General features: G+C 42.7%; 1 protein-coding gene across 5 annotated transcripts in view; it reads left to right on the forward strand.

The window, feature by feature from the left end:
- PPP4R1 (protein phosphatase 4 regulatory subunit 1) overlaps positions 1-14,651 on the forward strand; it is a 55,044-nt gene extending 40,393 nt beyond the window's left edge. For all 5 annotated transcript variants that reach the window (XM_032181542.1, XM_032181544.1, XM_032181540.1 and 2 more), the window contains 9 exons: positions 2,961-3,136; positions 6,473-6,568; positions 7,838-8,023; positions 9,324-9,485; positions 10,016-10,116; positions 11,125-11,245; positions 11,340-11,474; positions 12,457-12,598; positions 13,605-14,651. In XM_032181542.1, the coding sequence (XP_032037433.1) occupies positions 2,961-3,136; positions 6,473-6,568; positions 7,838-8,023; positions 9,324-9,485; positions 10,016-10,116; positions 11,125-11,245; positions 11,340-11,474; positions 12,457-12,598; positions 13,605-13,768 (1,283 nt within the window). In that variant the 3' untranslated portion in view covers positions 13,769-14,651. The remainder of the gene's footprint in view (positions 1-2,960; positions 3,137-6,472; positions 6,569-7,837; positions 8,024-9,323; positions 9,486-10,015; positions 10,117-11,124; positions 11,246-11,339; positions 11,475-12,456; positions 12,599-13,604) is intronic.
- Positions 14,652-15,411: the final 760 nt, after the last annotated feature.

A 15,411-nucleotide genomic window follows, 5' to 3' on the forward strand; every position in this document is an offset into this window, starting at 1 on the left:
TGAGCTTTGTGCAGTGAGGCGGCTGGTTCTTGACAGCAAAGACTGAGCATGCAGTGAATTTCCTCTTCCCTTCCCCCTGACTTCAGTCTGTCTGTCTCTTTTCTCCCTGCATACCCAGCCACAGGAACCACTGGACATTTGCACTTGAATCCCTTCCTCCATACACGTTTCCCCTCCTGCTTCCCTTTTTCTTTTTCATTTCCCTTTATTTCCCTTTCTTCCTATATTCCACGTTCCCCTCTACTTCACACCTCGCCCCTGTACGTTGTGTAGAGGTGCTGCTTTCTCACCTGCTTGCACCTTCGTGGGGGAAGGCCTGAGAAAGAAATACTTAGAAATACTCGTGTCTTCTCATGAAACATCAGGAGAAACATACAACAGCAGTGCAGTATATTGGAAGGGGCAGAAACTCCTGAGGAGCAGAGAGTGTAATAAAGCCAGGTAAAAAAGGATTTCTGAATTCAAAGGTTGTGCCAGTTGTTTTAGGATGTGGGTGCAGTAACCAAGAGTAAAAAGTTCCTTGCTAAAAAATGCCTGAACCTGAAGTCAAAGGAAAAAATAATTAATTAGAGGATGGTTTAAGTTCCAGTGAATGCTGACTGTCTTAGCAGTGCAAACTCTTTGTGAAAGAAGGGGAGGAGAAGCGGCCCCTGCAGTGAGAAGGGGGTGTGATACCACAATGAGGGGATGTGCCCCAGCAGAGAAGACAGCTCATCAGGATGCTCTTGAGTTTCAGGATCTTCAAGGCCTGGAGCCTTGCAAACATGAGCACATATTCACACAAGCAGTCTCTGTTTCTTGTCCTGCTTTACTCCACCATTTCCTAGTCTTATGTGGATTTGGCTTTTTTTTTGGCTAGGACCTTAAGACATTTATGGATTTCAGGTAATTCACTTTCCAGTGAATTGGCAGCCTTGGAGTTGCCCTGGGTGTGACAGGACCTACGGAGGAGCATTCAAAAAAAACAGGGAGGCATTTGGTGCCTTCCACACATACTCAGGGTTTAAGCAGTTTGTGGTGTCCAGTCAAGGTAAGGCTTTCTTTACTTTTAACTGAAAATGAGAGGAGGATATTTCTTTTCTTTTTTTCTTGAACTTGTCCTTTGTGAAAGAAGCCTTCATGAAAAATGCCTCCTCGATGTGTGGCAGGATAGAATTCCATTTAATTTTCTTGTTTGGTTTCTCTAAATGAGAATAAACTAGCAATCTGGCTGGCCTTAGCAAAGGCTCTGAAATGTTCACCTGTTTTGGTTGGTGGATTTTGGGGTTTTGCTTTCTGTATGTGACGTTTTTTTTCTCATTTGATTTGTTTTGGAGAAATTTACTGACCTTGATCCCGTTCGCTCTCATGGACCCTGAGGTTCTGAGGATTATTGTCAGTGAAGTAACACTCGAATAGAGAAGTTGGAGCAAGCTTTTGTTAATCTTAAGACTTATACTGTGAAATTCCCAATGCTATGCTGTGATTATACATAAAAGATGTATTATTATGTTAGGAAATGGTTTCTTTTTTTTTTTTTTTTTTTGTGGAATTATTACTGTGATGTTGGCTTCATTTTCTAAGCATCTAATTTGCCCTAAGTTTTTCCTGTTGAGGTCAATTAGAGTAATTTTAGGGAAAGAAAATCTTCCAGATATTTTAGAAACTTGACCCAGCTCTGGAGCAGGCATTGCATATCGAAAGGAATCATCTTTGCTTCTGCTTGTCAGACCTCACCTAGACTCACCAGTCAACCAGCTGAGTGTTTTACAATTTTTCCTAGCTGAGATTGTGTCGAGTTACAACTCAAGAAATGCCTTCTATCTACAGATGAGCCCAACTTTTTGACTAATTCTTGTTGGTAACTATCAAAAAAACTGGAGGAAGAGATTCTGTAACTTGGTCTGGCGAAGTGAGATTGGACACGAGCGTGTTGTTTGTCATTTAATGAGCGTAGCCTTTAAGAAACCTTAGGAAAGCCATTTGTCTGCTGAGCAGAGCTGCTGGACGGCTGGGTAAATGTAATGGCTCGGGAGGTGGAGGAAAAGAAGACAACATAAATCAATCTGCACTGAACTTTGTGCTGCTTGCAGGGAAGGTTGCTCGTGATACCGATCCGCTTCAGTCAGGCTATACCCAAGGAGCATTGCTCAACAGAAGTTGTGGGTTTTTTTATCTTATTTTTTTTTAAATTAGCAGGAAGCAGAGGGTTGGAAAGCAGCGGAGTCTCAGAACTGCTGGATCTCTTTCAAAAGAGTGGATGGCAGAGGAAGAAGTGCTATCACATCCTTTGATGAGAGGACATCAAGCAGTGCAGCCTGCCTTAGTGGTGTGGAGGGCGCAAGGAGTATAAAGGGTCCTGCACAGTTTCTGGGGTCTAGGGCCTCCCTACATAGATCCAGCTGGCATTGCTATGGGAACTTGAGAATTCAGTGGTCAGAGAGAGAGAAAAAGACAGTCTCTTAGAACCGAAATCTGCAGCTCCTTTCAGTATGAATAAACCTGTTCTCAACCTTTGTCTCAATTACTTTTCCCTCTCTTATCCCCAGTTCCCACAAAGTACCCTACACCTATGTTGGTATTCATGTGCTGTTCTGTCCCAAAGACTTCACCTTTAATATGGACTAAGATTCTTACTGCTCCTGCTGCAACAGCAGTTTCCTGCTCCTGGGGTTTTTGGTTGGTTGTTTTAGTTTTGTTTTCTTTTTTTTTTTTTCTTTTTGCTTTAAAGACACAATTTTACAGAACTGTACTGTTGTTTTTCCTGAGGAAAAGAATGGAGCATTTATCAACCTTGTCTTTTACGTTACGTGTCCCCAGAGCAGGACTTACTATCGGTCAAGGATCTTGAATTCGTTGCCTGTGTAGCTCTTCAGCCATTCTTCAAGTTATTAGTCAATGTCTAAAAGTTGCTTTGTGGCCTTCCTAAAAGCTTATTGCAGCTCAGCCCCTCATGTTTTCTTTTTTTTCCTATGCTGCAGCACAAGTGGAGGTGTTGTCTGCTGCACTCAGAGCATCCAGTCTGGATCCTCAGGAAGAGACGACGGGCAGCGTGGGCAAGGGAACAGAGTCCCAGGCTGAGCTAACCATCAGTGACCAACAGAACTTTAAACCTATCCTGGGTGATATCGTGCCTTTAATCGGTGACGCTGTTGAGGTAAGATGCGTGCTTTGTGCTTCTGGTTTTTTCCCCACTCGGATTTCCAGGGCTCCAGTAATAGGGCTGGATTCTCTATTTGTGCAGGAATTGCAGTCAAAAGCTTCCTCCTTTGGCTGGTGTGATGTTTGGTTTTGTTGGCTGGTATTGAAACGCCAGCTACTAAAATAAAAATGAGTCGCTTGGGGGATTTTTATTTTTCCTGGGTTTGTGTTTATCCAGATAAATTCTTGAAATTGTTTCCATTAACATCTTTGTTGTGACTATCATAATTTAAGATGTTTTAATACTACTGCAGCTTATTACTGTGCAAGTGCCTTGCTTAAAACAGAGTCCTGCTTGACAGTAAGTGAATGTGCCCACTGCATTGCCCTCCCTTGCTCCTTCTTTTTTTTTGTGGTGTGCAGAAAGAGGTAGGTTGTTTCCACGCTCCTTGGAGAAGGGTTTTATGGTAGTTTAGAGAAGTTCAGGACCTGAAATGTGGGATGTTGTGTGGATGGTGGAAAGAGAAACTATTCTAGCAACTAGAAAACTTTTGAAGTTTTTTTTGGTTGTTCTTGCACCTCTTTCTTCACCATTCTGCCACTGTCCCCTGCCTGCCTGAAGTCTGTGGTATTTGATACTACTACTCTTAATTTTCTGTTACCTACAGTGTCAAAAACACTACGTCAAAAACAACTGGTCACTGCAAGTAGTTCTGCAACTTGTAATTAAATAGAAAGCAATGGTTCCCAAATACAATTTCCATTATCTACAACAAGTGATTTGTTGAACCGTGTTGCGTAAATGGCATGTGCAGATGACATTTTGATAAGTGTCCGTGAGAAGTCCAGGAGCTGACGTCAGCCCAGTGCAGACTTTTTCTGCCCTCTTTAATTAGAGCAGTGTTTCTAGATGATAATTAACGTTTCATCTAAGCTGTTGGACCATAGAGCCCAAAAACATTTGGTGAGTGGAGGAACGTTGTGTTTGTTTGGGTACTGCTCTGTATACACAGTCATAATGTAATGCTACAAACCTGTTGTGTCCTTTTTTTAAACCAAAAGCACACGCCCCAAATCCTGATACCCTGCTTGATGTGTTTCTTTATCACTGCATCCTTTGTAGTCAATTTTTTAATATTAACCTGGAAAAGGACAGCGTGAATGAATCTTGTCCTTCTGATTTTGCGGAATAATGAGGGTAGTCTTTGTTCAGAGGGACCTGTGCTTGCATTTTAGTGCTTTACAGAGCAGGGTGCTGACAGAAAGCGTAAGAACGTGTCACGTTTTTGGTATACGTTGTTTTCACATGCTTCAATTTTGCTCTTTGAAAGGACGCTCGTGATCTGCCAGTTCCTTGTTTGTTTCTGGCCCTGAACCAAGTGCTCATTTTACAAGTGAAGGGATGTCACAGAGGTGACCTAGAATTTGGGCATCAAGCTGTGATCTGTTGGGCGAGTGGCCTGTTGCCTCTGGCAGTGAAGAGAGCTCTGATTTTCGCAGGTGGCTGAGGTCTTTTTGTTGTTGCTTCGTTTTGATTTTTATTTTGTTTTAGGTCTCGGTGCAGCGAAGAATCGGTAGGGGAACTGAACTGGGAGCTTTAGAAAAATCAGGCTAGAGTATTCTATATTTGAAAGCAGCCTTCACAGTTCTGCACACAAAGCAAAATCAAACTGCTTGTCCTCCTCCAGCTGTATAGGCTCCTGAGTGAGTTAGAGCTAAATCTTAGAGATTCTCTATTTAAATGAAAAAAAAAGATATAATGAAGATAGCATATAAGGCTTTGGAACATAAATGTAACGTGTTGGTTGAGCGTGAGGTTCCTCCTTTCATTTTTTTCTTAAGAACAGCCATTTTAGTTTTCTTTAGGTTGTCTGCTCTCTGTAAGATTTCAGAGGATGAGCGTGGGCATCCCCTCTTTTTGGTTGAAGGCAGAGGGAGCAAGAGGAGGCGAATAAAGAGATAGGAAACTCGAATACAATCAGCCCATCTCTGTCGGGCTCACGTACCTCCCTCGAAGAAGAGGGTGGGTGCCACGAGGAGGCTGGGGGCTCCAATCTGGACCCCTGGGACTGGCCCCTGCTCTCTGTGTGTTGGCTTTCTGCCCTGACTGTTGGCATCTCGGAGGTGGTTGCTCACCAGTTTGGGATGCAGAAAGCTTAAGACTAAACCCTGCTACATTCTCATGTCCTGGCTCTGCACTCTTCAATTCAGTGTGTGCAGGTAACACGGAGGAAATAGAGGTTAAATTGCACCTGCAGGAACAGAGGTGATGCTGAAAATCAGTGCTTGGATGAAAGCAGGTCATGGATGAGGAAAAAGCAAGTGTGTGAAGTCAAAGCAAGGAAGGCAGGTGGTATCCTGGGTGCTTTTTTTGAAGATGCTTATAGTTTTTTTGAAAGGTCTTGTTATCAAACAGATCTGAACAGCTCGCAGAGCTGGCATGCTTTTGGAGCTTATACTGACCTGAGAGCTCACCCTGCGGTGTTTATAGATAATCTGGATCATACCGGGCACAAAGGTCTTTGCCCTGTTCTACCAGACAGCAGCCTGAGCTGCGTTTCAAATATTCTTCTCATACTTCTTGAAATTCACAAGCTGATGATGCAAAGCTCACTGCATTTGGAGGACTCCACTGATCCAGAAAGTGACACAGCTGATCATAGCACATCAAACCTTTGCATCATATTCCAGTTCTGAAACAGACCTGGAGCCTTCGTCTTTATCTTTGAGGCACAGATATGCACCCAGGATGCTCGAGTGATTGCCAAAAAAAACCAATTTGCTTAAAAAAAAACAACTGCTGAGAGGTTTGAAGACTGGTGCCAACAGCCATTGTCCACTCGGGCACTGCTTTATAAGGTGAAGCTCATCTGTGGAGATGATTATAGAGTAATCACCTCCAGGAAAGGAGCAACAGCGTCATCAGTTTCCACTCCTGTGTGTAAGAGTGGCTTTATTTTGACCTTTTCCTAGCACAAATGCAAAGCACCAAATCCAACAAAATCCACTACAGATGTTTTCTCGTTTTCCCTTCGGGGAAGAAGCAATGTGACCCACATGTTGTTTACATTTTCCTTAATGCAGTTTCAAAGGTACTCCTCTCCTGTGATTTTTCCTTCCTTCAGAACCAAAATGGAGCAGATTAGGAGGAGTCCTTGTTTGAAATTTAAAGCAGAAAGATTTATCTAATAAGACTTTTGATTTCAGGCTGCATCAAAATTGGACTTGATAGTAAAACATGCATTTCTTTAATCTAAGACAAAGACCCTGAGCTGAGGGTAGCAGTGCCTGATGTTGACGGTTTTGTTTTAATCCTTAAATGTATTTCTGTGATTTTGTCTGTTTGTAATAGAACATGGATTCCACACTTCACTATATCCATAATGACTCGGATTTGAGCACCAATAGTAGTTTCAGTCCTGATGAAGAACGAAAATCCAAAGTACAGGTAAATGACTGGGATTTCTGTTTTTCCTGCATATGTCAGAGTAGTAGGATTTTTAAATAAATGCGGAGACTTCTTTTATGCTGTCAGTCTGAGGCAGTCAGTCTCATTAAGTCATTTTGTATGTAATTTCTCTAAAATATGGCAAACCTCTCAAGTAAGTAATTTAAAAATACTCAGTGTTTCCAGAGATAATGGCTTAATTTGGCAGTTGCTTCTGTTTTAATTAAGTATAAGAGATGACAGTGGTTTTTTTGATGCAAGAACTAACTATCGTAGGCTTCCAGGTTCTGGTTTTGTTGGGTTTCTTTTTCTGTGGGAGCCGTTCTGTCACGGAAATTAGGTTATTGAGGAAACGAGGTTTTTTTGTTAAATGTTTGGAGTGGAACCACCCTCACCCCGTGACAAGCTTTTTGAAGAGAAGGTGTGAAAGCGTTTCATTAAACTCAAGCTGTCTCTGTCATTTTTTTCTGAGGGAATTTTTGTTGTTCTGGAGTTCAGTATAACGTGCAACACCCCGCACACCGCGACTCTTTGAGTGGGAGCCTCAGTCGCTCCGGCTGCTGCTGGGAGCTGAGCTGCTCAGCAGCTGCGTGCTAGGGAAATGCTCCTGGGCAGAGTCAGTGCCTGAGATGAAGTGACAACAGCTGAAGCAAAGACGGGGGTGAAAACAACACAGAGGCTTTCAAAAAAGTTCATTTCAGATGCTTTAATCTCCTCGGTGGAGAGAAAGATGGGTCTTCATCAGGGTTCTCTGCCTCTGGAGAAACCTTTTCCTTCATGGTGACTATACTCTGTCTCCCAGTTCCTCCCAGCCATAGGATTTTAATTTGTGTTTCTCCTCTTCCCCCAAAAGACAAGCTTTTGAGAGGAACAGCAAAACAATTTTTGAGCTCTTCTGCTCATTTTACGGATGAGTTAAAATAGGCAATTTGTACAGCCTGTGAGACTGAGTGTTTGTGGAAAGGTAAAATGTAGTCTCTTCAACCTCCTGCTTTGCTGAAGTAGACAGTGATCCACCCACCACTCATCTGTTCTGTCGGTCTGTATATTTTCTGATAGGCCCCAGGCATGTCATCATTTCTTGGGAACTTTTTTGGTGGAACGTTGTACGAAATATAAAAACTTCTGCGTTCTTATTAAGAGCCTTCAGTGAAATAATTCTCTACAGTTGTGGAAAAAATGTTCTGCTGATGGTGTTCCTGGAATCTCAATCAACTTTGGAGGTTGTGTTGAAAATGATACCAACTCTCTACCCTTCTCTTGCTGTAGGATGTTGTACCTCAGGCCTTGCTGGATCAGTATTTATCCATGACCGATCCATCTCGCGCACAAACAGTTGATACTGAGATCGCCAAACACTGTGCCTACAGCCTGCCAGGCGTGGCGCTGACATTGGGCAGGCAGAACTGGCACTGCTTGAAAGACACCTATGAGACTCTGGCGTCTGACATGCAGGTAAGCTCAAAATCTGAAAAAAAGAATAACAGGAATTTTTAGGATCATCTCTCTTGTTTAGTGGGCGTTGGTTGCTTTGCTTTTTATGTGGAGCTCCCCGTTGCTAACGTTAGGTGTTCATATAATGAGCTAAAGTATAACTGGGGGTGTGTGGTGCTCGGGCAACAAGGAAATGGGGCAGTTGGAGTGCATTGGTGGAGCTGGATCTCTGTTGGAAACGTGAGGAAAGGTCTTGGATCTCTTCTGCTTGCTTGAGATCTCACGGCAGTGCTTGTGATTCTCCTCGGTCTGAGAATCCGGGCTGTGGGGCTGTGCGTGAGCAGCCATGTGCCCGTGCGGGCATGTCTGGAGCTCGGTGAGTCAGCCTCACGCCAGGATCTGGTGGCCTTTTGATGCTGCATCCAGTTAGTCATAAGGGGGATAGCATCACTATCACAACGCAGCGTCGCTGGTTTAAAAACAAAGGCTGGAAATAGCAGCATTTTCCTTGTCAGGTGGTGAGGAGGTGGCTTTGTGCATTTTACTGTTTTGCAGTTGTTTCCCAGTCCTCCGTTCCTTCCTTTTTTGGAGATTGTCTCTTTCTTTGAGGCATTCTCAGACTACTTCACCTCTTTTGAACTTGCTGCTTGCGATGTCAGAGCAGCAATTCTCGGTGATACGTAGTGAGTAATTTTATACATGGCTATTGCTCATATTTTCCTAACTGTTCTGCAGCCTTTAAAAGCAACCAGCTAATAAATTAAAAACATACATAAAAATAAATTACTCTCTTTTCAAAACTGTTCAGTTTCATTGCCACTCTCATCTGGGTTAAGACTGAGTCACCAAATCCAGGTAAAAGGATAGTACCCATAATAATTGGAAGGTGCTAAAGAAGAGATGTTACTTAATGGCACAACTAGATGCTTTTAAAAATTATAACATGGAGCTTTCACTCAACAAATTGAGTGAAAATCAACTTACCAGTCCTTGGACTCCTGGGCACTCTCTGTGGGTGAATCTTTACCTATTAGGGAAGCTAAAAGATGCCAGCAGAAGTAGCGTGGGCTATATTTTTTGTTCTGTTTTGTAAGTTACACAAGTAAAAGAATGGTAGCGTGGGACTGATTTAAGCAAAAAGATTTGAGACGAAGAATTTCGAGATAATTCAGGTGCAGGAAACAAGACTATCATTTGTCTTGGATTTGTAAATACTCTCTCTTAAGTCCAGCAAAGATGCTGACTGTCAGTTTGAAATAGAACATACCAGATGATCCATAGATGAAAATTATTTATCAATTTATTCATTTCTTTATTTCAGTGGAAAGTTCGGCGGACGCTAGCATTTTCCATCCATGAACTTGCCGTCATCCTTGGAGACCAGCTTACAGCTGGAGATTTAGTTCCTGTGTTCAATGGCTTTTTAAAAGACCTAGATGAAGTCAGGATAGGTGTGCTTAAACACTTGCATGACTTCCTGAAGGTACGTCTGTGTCCATCTTTGGTCCAATGAAATAATTTTTGTGTGTGCCTGCTGTTTAACATAACACCAGTATAACTCTCGATGGGAACCCAGTCAGGTATCTGTTGAATGCTGGGGTGTATTTAGCATCCGCATCACAAATCTTCTGCATTCTTTTCTGTTTATTCAATGCACAGGTGCTAGGGGACTCAGTTAAATTTCTTTTTGCTACCTCTAAGCTCTCTGCAGCAACTGAATTCTCAAACTTTTCTGTAAAAAGTTTTTAAAACCTTAAAATATCACTACTTTACCACTTACCCGTCTTGGTTCCTAGAGTACGAGTAGAGATGAGATCAGATTTTGCTTTCATAATGCCCCATGCGATTTTACTGACTTAAGCATGATAGAGCTCAGCCCAGAAAGCAACACCATTGCTGAAGATTAATTATTTTGAATCAAAACAAGTGGTTCATGACTTGTATTTTAAAGCTCTTGTGCCTGGTGGTTCGTAAGCTCCATTTCTCAATACAAACTTACATTTCCTGTTACAGCTCCTTCATCTCGACAAAAGACGAGAGTATCTTTATCAGCTCCAGGAATTCCTAGTGACTGATAACAGCAGGAACTGGCGTTTCCGTGCAGAGCTGGCTGAGTACGTGGTTTTCTGGCTGCTTGTTTTTATTATTGGGGGTATTTACACATTTTAAAATGATAAAACTAATGGAAAAATGACACTTTTAAGACATTTATTTTTACTTCATGTAAGCTGACTTCGGTTTTTCATGGAACTGGTAGGTGGAATCTTATGGGAGGCATCTCTGAAGGGTGAGGTTGCTCAGGAAAGCTGAGAGATTTTTAAGAACAGCGTCCTGCAAATGAAAGGATGGTCCATCTCGGTGCTCAGAAATAAAGAGATTTATCAGGAGCCCAGCTGGGCTAAGAAGGGAACCCATAACTCATCTTGAAAACAAAAAGAGATTATCCGGGAGGTGAAGGCAGCAACAGGGTGCAAAGGAGGCATTTAGAAACGTAGCCCAGGCATGTGGCGTGATATTAGGAAAGCCACAGCTCATCTAGAGCTGAGGCTTGCAAGGGCTGTCTGGGGAAATGAGAGTTTCTACAGCTATGTGAGCAATGAAAGAGTAAAGGAAAGGAAAATAGAGCTGTGGCTGAAGAATGTGGGTGGTTTAGTGATGGGAGATGCAGAGAAGGCTGAGGTACTGTGTTCTGCACCTCAGTCTTCACTCAGAAGGTTTCCCAGGCCTCTGTGCTTAGAGTAGGACTCGGCGGTGGTTCATGATACATCCATGTCTAGAGGGGCTGCAGCTGAGCGTGCTGACGGAGCTGGCCCATGTCCCAGCAGGGCTGTTTGCCATCATCGTGGAAAGATGGTAGAGTTTAGGGCAGCTCACCAGGAACTCCTTGAGGTTCTGTCCAGCCTGAAGTTTCTTAGGATCCCACAGTTTGCTTGACGAAACAGGAGTGTGTTGACAGTGTTTATTACAGTAGCGTTCTTGAGTAGGAATGATGAAATGAGCACACTGTAATGACTCATCACAGGGTCTTCTGAATTCAATCTTGAACATATAAATGACTCTTTTTGCAGTTAAAGTTGTCATTATTCTAATATTCCCTGCCTGGTGGTTCTTCCGTCCTGCAGGCAGCTGATCTTGCTTCTAGACCTGTACAGTGCCAGAGACATCTATGACTACTTGCGACCTATCGCGTTCAGCCTCTGTGCAGATAAAGTGTCTTCTGTCCGCTGGATTTCGTACAAGCTGGTAAAGTAACCTGAGGAAATTCGGGATTTCAGACTTCTGAGAGCTGGTGGTCAGAAATAAACTTTATTTTTTCCTTCCTTCCCATTTCTCCTAGGTTAGTGAAATGGTAAAAAAGCTGTACATGGCTTCAACATCAACCTTTGTGGTAGATCTCATGAACGAACTTGTTGAAAAGTTCTGTAGATGCCGCAAATGGTCTGGTCGGCAGACTTTTGTCTTCATCTGCCAGGTGAAATGTCATTGCTTTTTTTTATTGGAGGAGGGATTATTTTTAATGCATTAATAATAATACGATTATTATTTTGATGGGAAGAATTATGGGGGATGAGCACCTGGAACTCTTTAAGATGTCTGACAACTTTTTTCATGAATGTTTGAGAACTTGTTGCCAAGGAAATGGATTTGATGGCTGCATCCTTAAGCACTGCCCCATAGATGAGCAAGCATGCATCTTCAGCTTAGCTGTCGGCCTCAGGTTGTCAGATCTGATATTGGATGTAAAACCAAGTCATTAAAATAATGCCTGAGTTGGGAAGCTGCTTTGTTACTCAGCGTGAAGTGAGATTTTATAATATGCTTCAGCAGCTGGACACCCTTTTGCATTATCATTCAGAAATCAAGTGCTCGGAGCTGCTTGTACCTCTGTAGCCAGCTAGTGTAGGTTGGTCAAAACCAAAGTATTCTCTGCAAAATAAGTAGAAAGAAATGATGAAATGTAGAGGCTGTAGCAGAGGTGCTGTCCGTGAGCCAGCATGACTGGTGCTTAAGTAGGGCAGTGCTTTGAAGCGTTTGGAGAAATGTGAGCGTTGAGCTTATTTAGAGAAGCATGTTTGGATACAGTGGATGTTTATTGAGACAAACTGTTCTTGCCTTAATATGACACCTAGTTACAACGAAGACAAAATTCGTGTTAAAAGATAAGGCAGGAAGCCTTTGACTTTTTTTCTCCTGCTTTCAAATGTTAGAGATTGAAAATGAGTTACTAGACTTGATACAAAATAAAATGAGCCTCTAACGAAGCCTGAATTTCCTCAGCCCTAATATGCTGCATCGTTTATGACTTGGTGCTGTACCACATTTTAAAACCTAGTGAATACTCCATACTGTATTCATGCTAGGAAAGTAATAAGATCTGTCAGCTCTGGTTATGTGTTGGGATTTTATCTTCACGGTGCTGAAATCTAATGAAATTGCCTCTGTCTCCTTGCCAGACTATCAGCGAAGATGACTGCCTGCCCATGGACCAGTTTGCTGTGCATCTGTTGCCACACTTGCTACACTTGGCATCTGACAGGGTTCCAAATGTTCGAGTCCTGCTTGCAAAAACATTAAAGCAAACGCTTTTAGAGAAAGGTTAGTGGTCAGAAACAGTTGCAGTGGGCTGACTGCTTAGCTTTTTGTCGCTTCCCTTCCCTATGCTCAGCTGGGAAAGAAGCAGCAGCGTGAGATGTGGGTCAGACGAGCTTTTACAGCCTGTTTGGTGTGGGGTGCTGCCTTGGCTGAGATAAAATCATAAACCTTGTTGTGTTAACAGAGCCACTGTTCCATAAATCTGGAAAGTAAAGAGTTCATGCTCATATGCCAGCTTTTTTTTTTTTTTCTTGCACTATTTTCCCTGAATGAGCTAGTTTGTAGGGGGTGATCAGGGTACAGTGAGTATGTGTGAACTGTGAAGCGTATAAGGATAAAGAAGAAAAATCCTTCCATACAAACCTGGCATCTGTTTTTTCACTGGGGTAGAAGAGATGGCTGCTGTTTGCTTTACATTTTATGGTAGCAGTGAGAAGAAAGTTTCCCTGGAGTGCCTTCATTTGCAGGCTTTGCTTAGGAGAGGCTCCTCAGTGCACAGCAGATGCCAGAGGAGTCAGCAGTGCTCAGATTCCAAAGCACCGCAATGGAAAATAGCATTAGAAATGTTGTGCCATTTTGTAGAGCAGCTACGTTTACACTTGAAATGCTTTGTTTCGGGTCACTTCCTTCCTCAAAACATACACCAGCTCGAGGACTGCCATTGCTAGCACGGAAAACTTTTGGAAATATGGCAGTGGTATGAAATAAAATGCAAAATGTTTAAGATACTGGACAATGCAAAGGATGCATACTCCGAACTGGGCTGTTGCTAGCTGTCACGTGTGTGCTGGAGGCTCTGAGTAATCATATGTAGACAGCTACCGTGGATCAGCTGATGCGCAGTGATTTGTTATCCTCTGTTAACCGTGCCAAGGCTGTCACCATTCTTGCTGTTATCGTGTAGTTTTGGTGGTTGTCCTCAGTATTTTTGTGTTCCCCTCCTGGATCCTACAACTCCGTTCTGTATCTGTCTCTTCCTCCTATAAGTCTTGCGCGTTTTCTCTTCCAGAGTATTTTCTAAATTCTGCCAACTCGCATCAAGAGGCCGTGGAGCAAACAATTATGGCGCTTCAGATGGACGACGACAGTGATGTCAAGTATTTCGCAAGCATACACCCTGCCAGTACCAAAATCGCAGATGATGCTATGAGCACTGCTTCATCAACGTATTAAAAACTTCCTGAATGTTGCTATAATTAAAAAAAAAAATAATAATAATAATTGAAACAAACTATCCTCATGCTTCTAAAATGGTTGATATAGGACAACCTCTTTGGAAGGAGAGTTTTCTTGCCAGACTTAACAGGTGGATGTTATCTAAACCTGATACCAGGGATTTTAAGTCAAGAAAAAGTAAACGTAATTATGTCAGCTTGACTGTAGAAAAACACTGCTCAGAGGATTATTTTTGCCACCGAAGCCTTAAATCTTCTGTCTTCCTGAACAAATGAAACTTGAATTGGCAGATCATTTTCATTGTAGAAAGGATGGGATTTCCAGACACCTGCATTGTTTCTCCTGAGGAGTTAACTTAGCAAGTATTTTCTATAGCAACTGATAGCTGAAATGGCTGGAAAGGCAAATTTATGCCAGGATGTAAGACCTCCAGTATTAGCGCTCAGAGTTTTTATCGTTCAAGGACTTGATCTGTGTGCAGCTGGGCACACCCTTAAGTGGGAATAGCTTTGATGTGTGTAAATGGGGAAGGTAGAAATTTGGATTTCTCTTAAGGGCTCAGTGCTAACACTAAACTAGAATTTGATTTTAATCCTTAAATGCAGCATATTGCTGTACCCATTAGCAGAAAACTTTGCTGAGTACCTGTGTCCTAATTATTTTCATGCTGGTCATGACCTAAAGGAAATTTATTAGCACATATACTTTAAGTCAGGTATTTTTAACTTGATCATGATCAGCTCTGAGGTGCAACGTTTTTCTTCATTTACTGTACATATCTGTGAGCCTCCTTGGAGTGCTGCAGTCTTTAATCATGTTGTTTAAAGCTGTTGTGATACAAGTTGTTCTCTACTTGTCCAAATAAAATTTATTAATAAGATTGAAAGCAATCTTGTGACCTTTTTAAGACATTAAAAGAATAAGTTTGAAATTCGTGTCCTTTTTTTCTTCTGGTTCTCTGTGCTTTGATGAACGTGGTGGGGAAAAGGGATTGCGTTAGGATTGTGAAGGGATCTGTATTCGGAGATGGCGTGGATGCACTTCGGTGTGTCATTGAGGTTTTGCTAGGTTCTCTTTCCAGGGTCCCCGTTTCTCTTGGGAACCTGCCCCTCCAGTGTGCAATGGCACCTCTGGGTTGCTGAAGCGAATCCAAACATCCGCCTCAGCCCTGACTGATGGGAAGCCGTAAGCCCCAGCTGCCCTTAACCTGTGTTCAGTCCTGTGGCTGCTTTTCTTTTCCCTCGTTTGAAATGACTGATGCAGTGCCTGCTTCTGTGTCTTCTGTGTCGCCTTCCCTCTGGCCTGTGGAACCTGCGAGTGGCAGCGGGTTGTCGGAAAGCTGTGACCTTCAGGCAGGAGGAGTCCTGAGCTCTCCCTGCTGCCATACAGAGAGCAACTGGGAATAAGTAACCACTCCTCTCCCAGGCCAGGTGATTCCCATTTCAGAAATATGCGCTGAAGTCCCATCAACTTCCCCGTTTTTTTGGGGGGAACATAAATCCCTCCCTGTCTTTCCTCAGTGTAAAGGCAATTGAGTTGGTGCTGGGTCGTGGGTATTTTTTGAGGTGAATGGGATCGGCTGTTTGGTCAGAGCAGAGCATCCTTCATGTAATCCTGTAATTGTGAGCAGAGCCTAGCAT

This window comes from Aythya fuligula, chromosome 2, assembly GCF_009819795.1.
Source record: "Aythya fuligula isolate bAytFul2 chromosome 2, bAytFul2.pri, whole genome shotgun sequence".
Lineage (NCBI taxonomy): Eukaryota > Metazoa > Chordata > Aves > Anseriformes > Anatidae > Aythya > Aythya fuligula.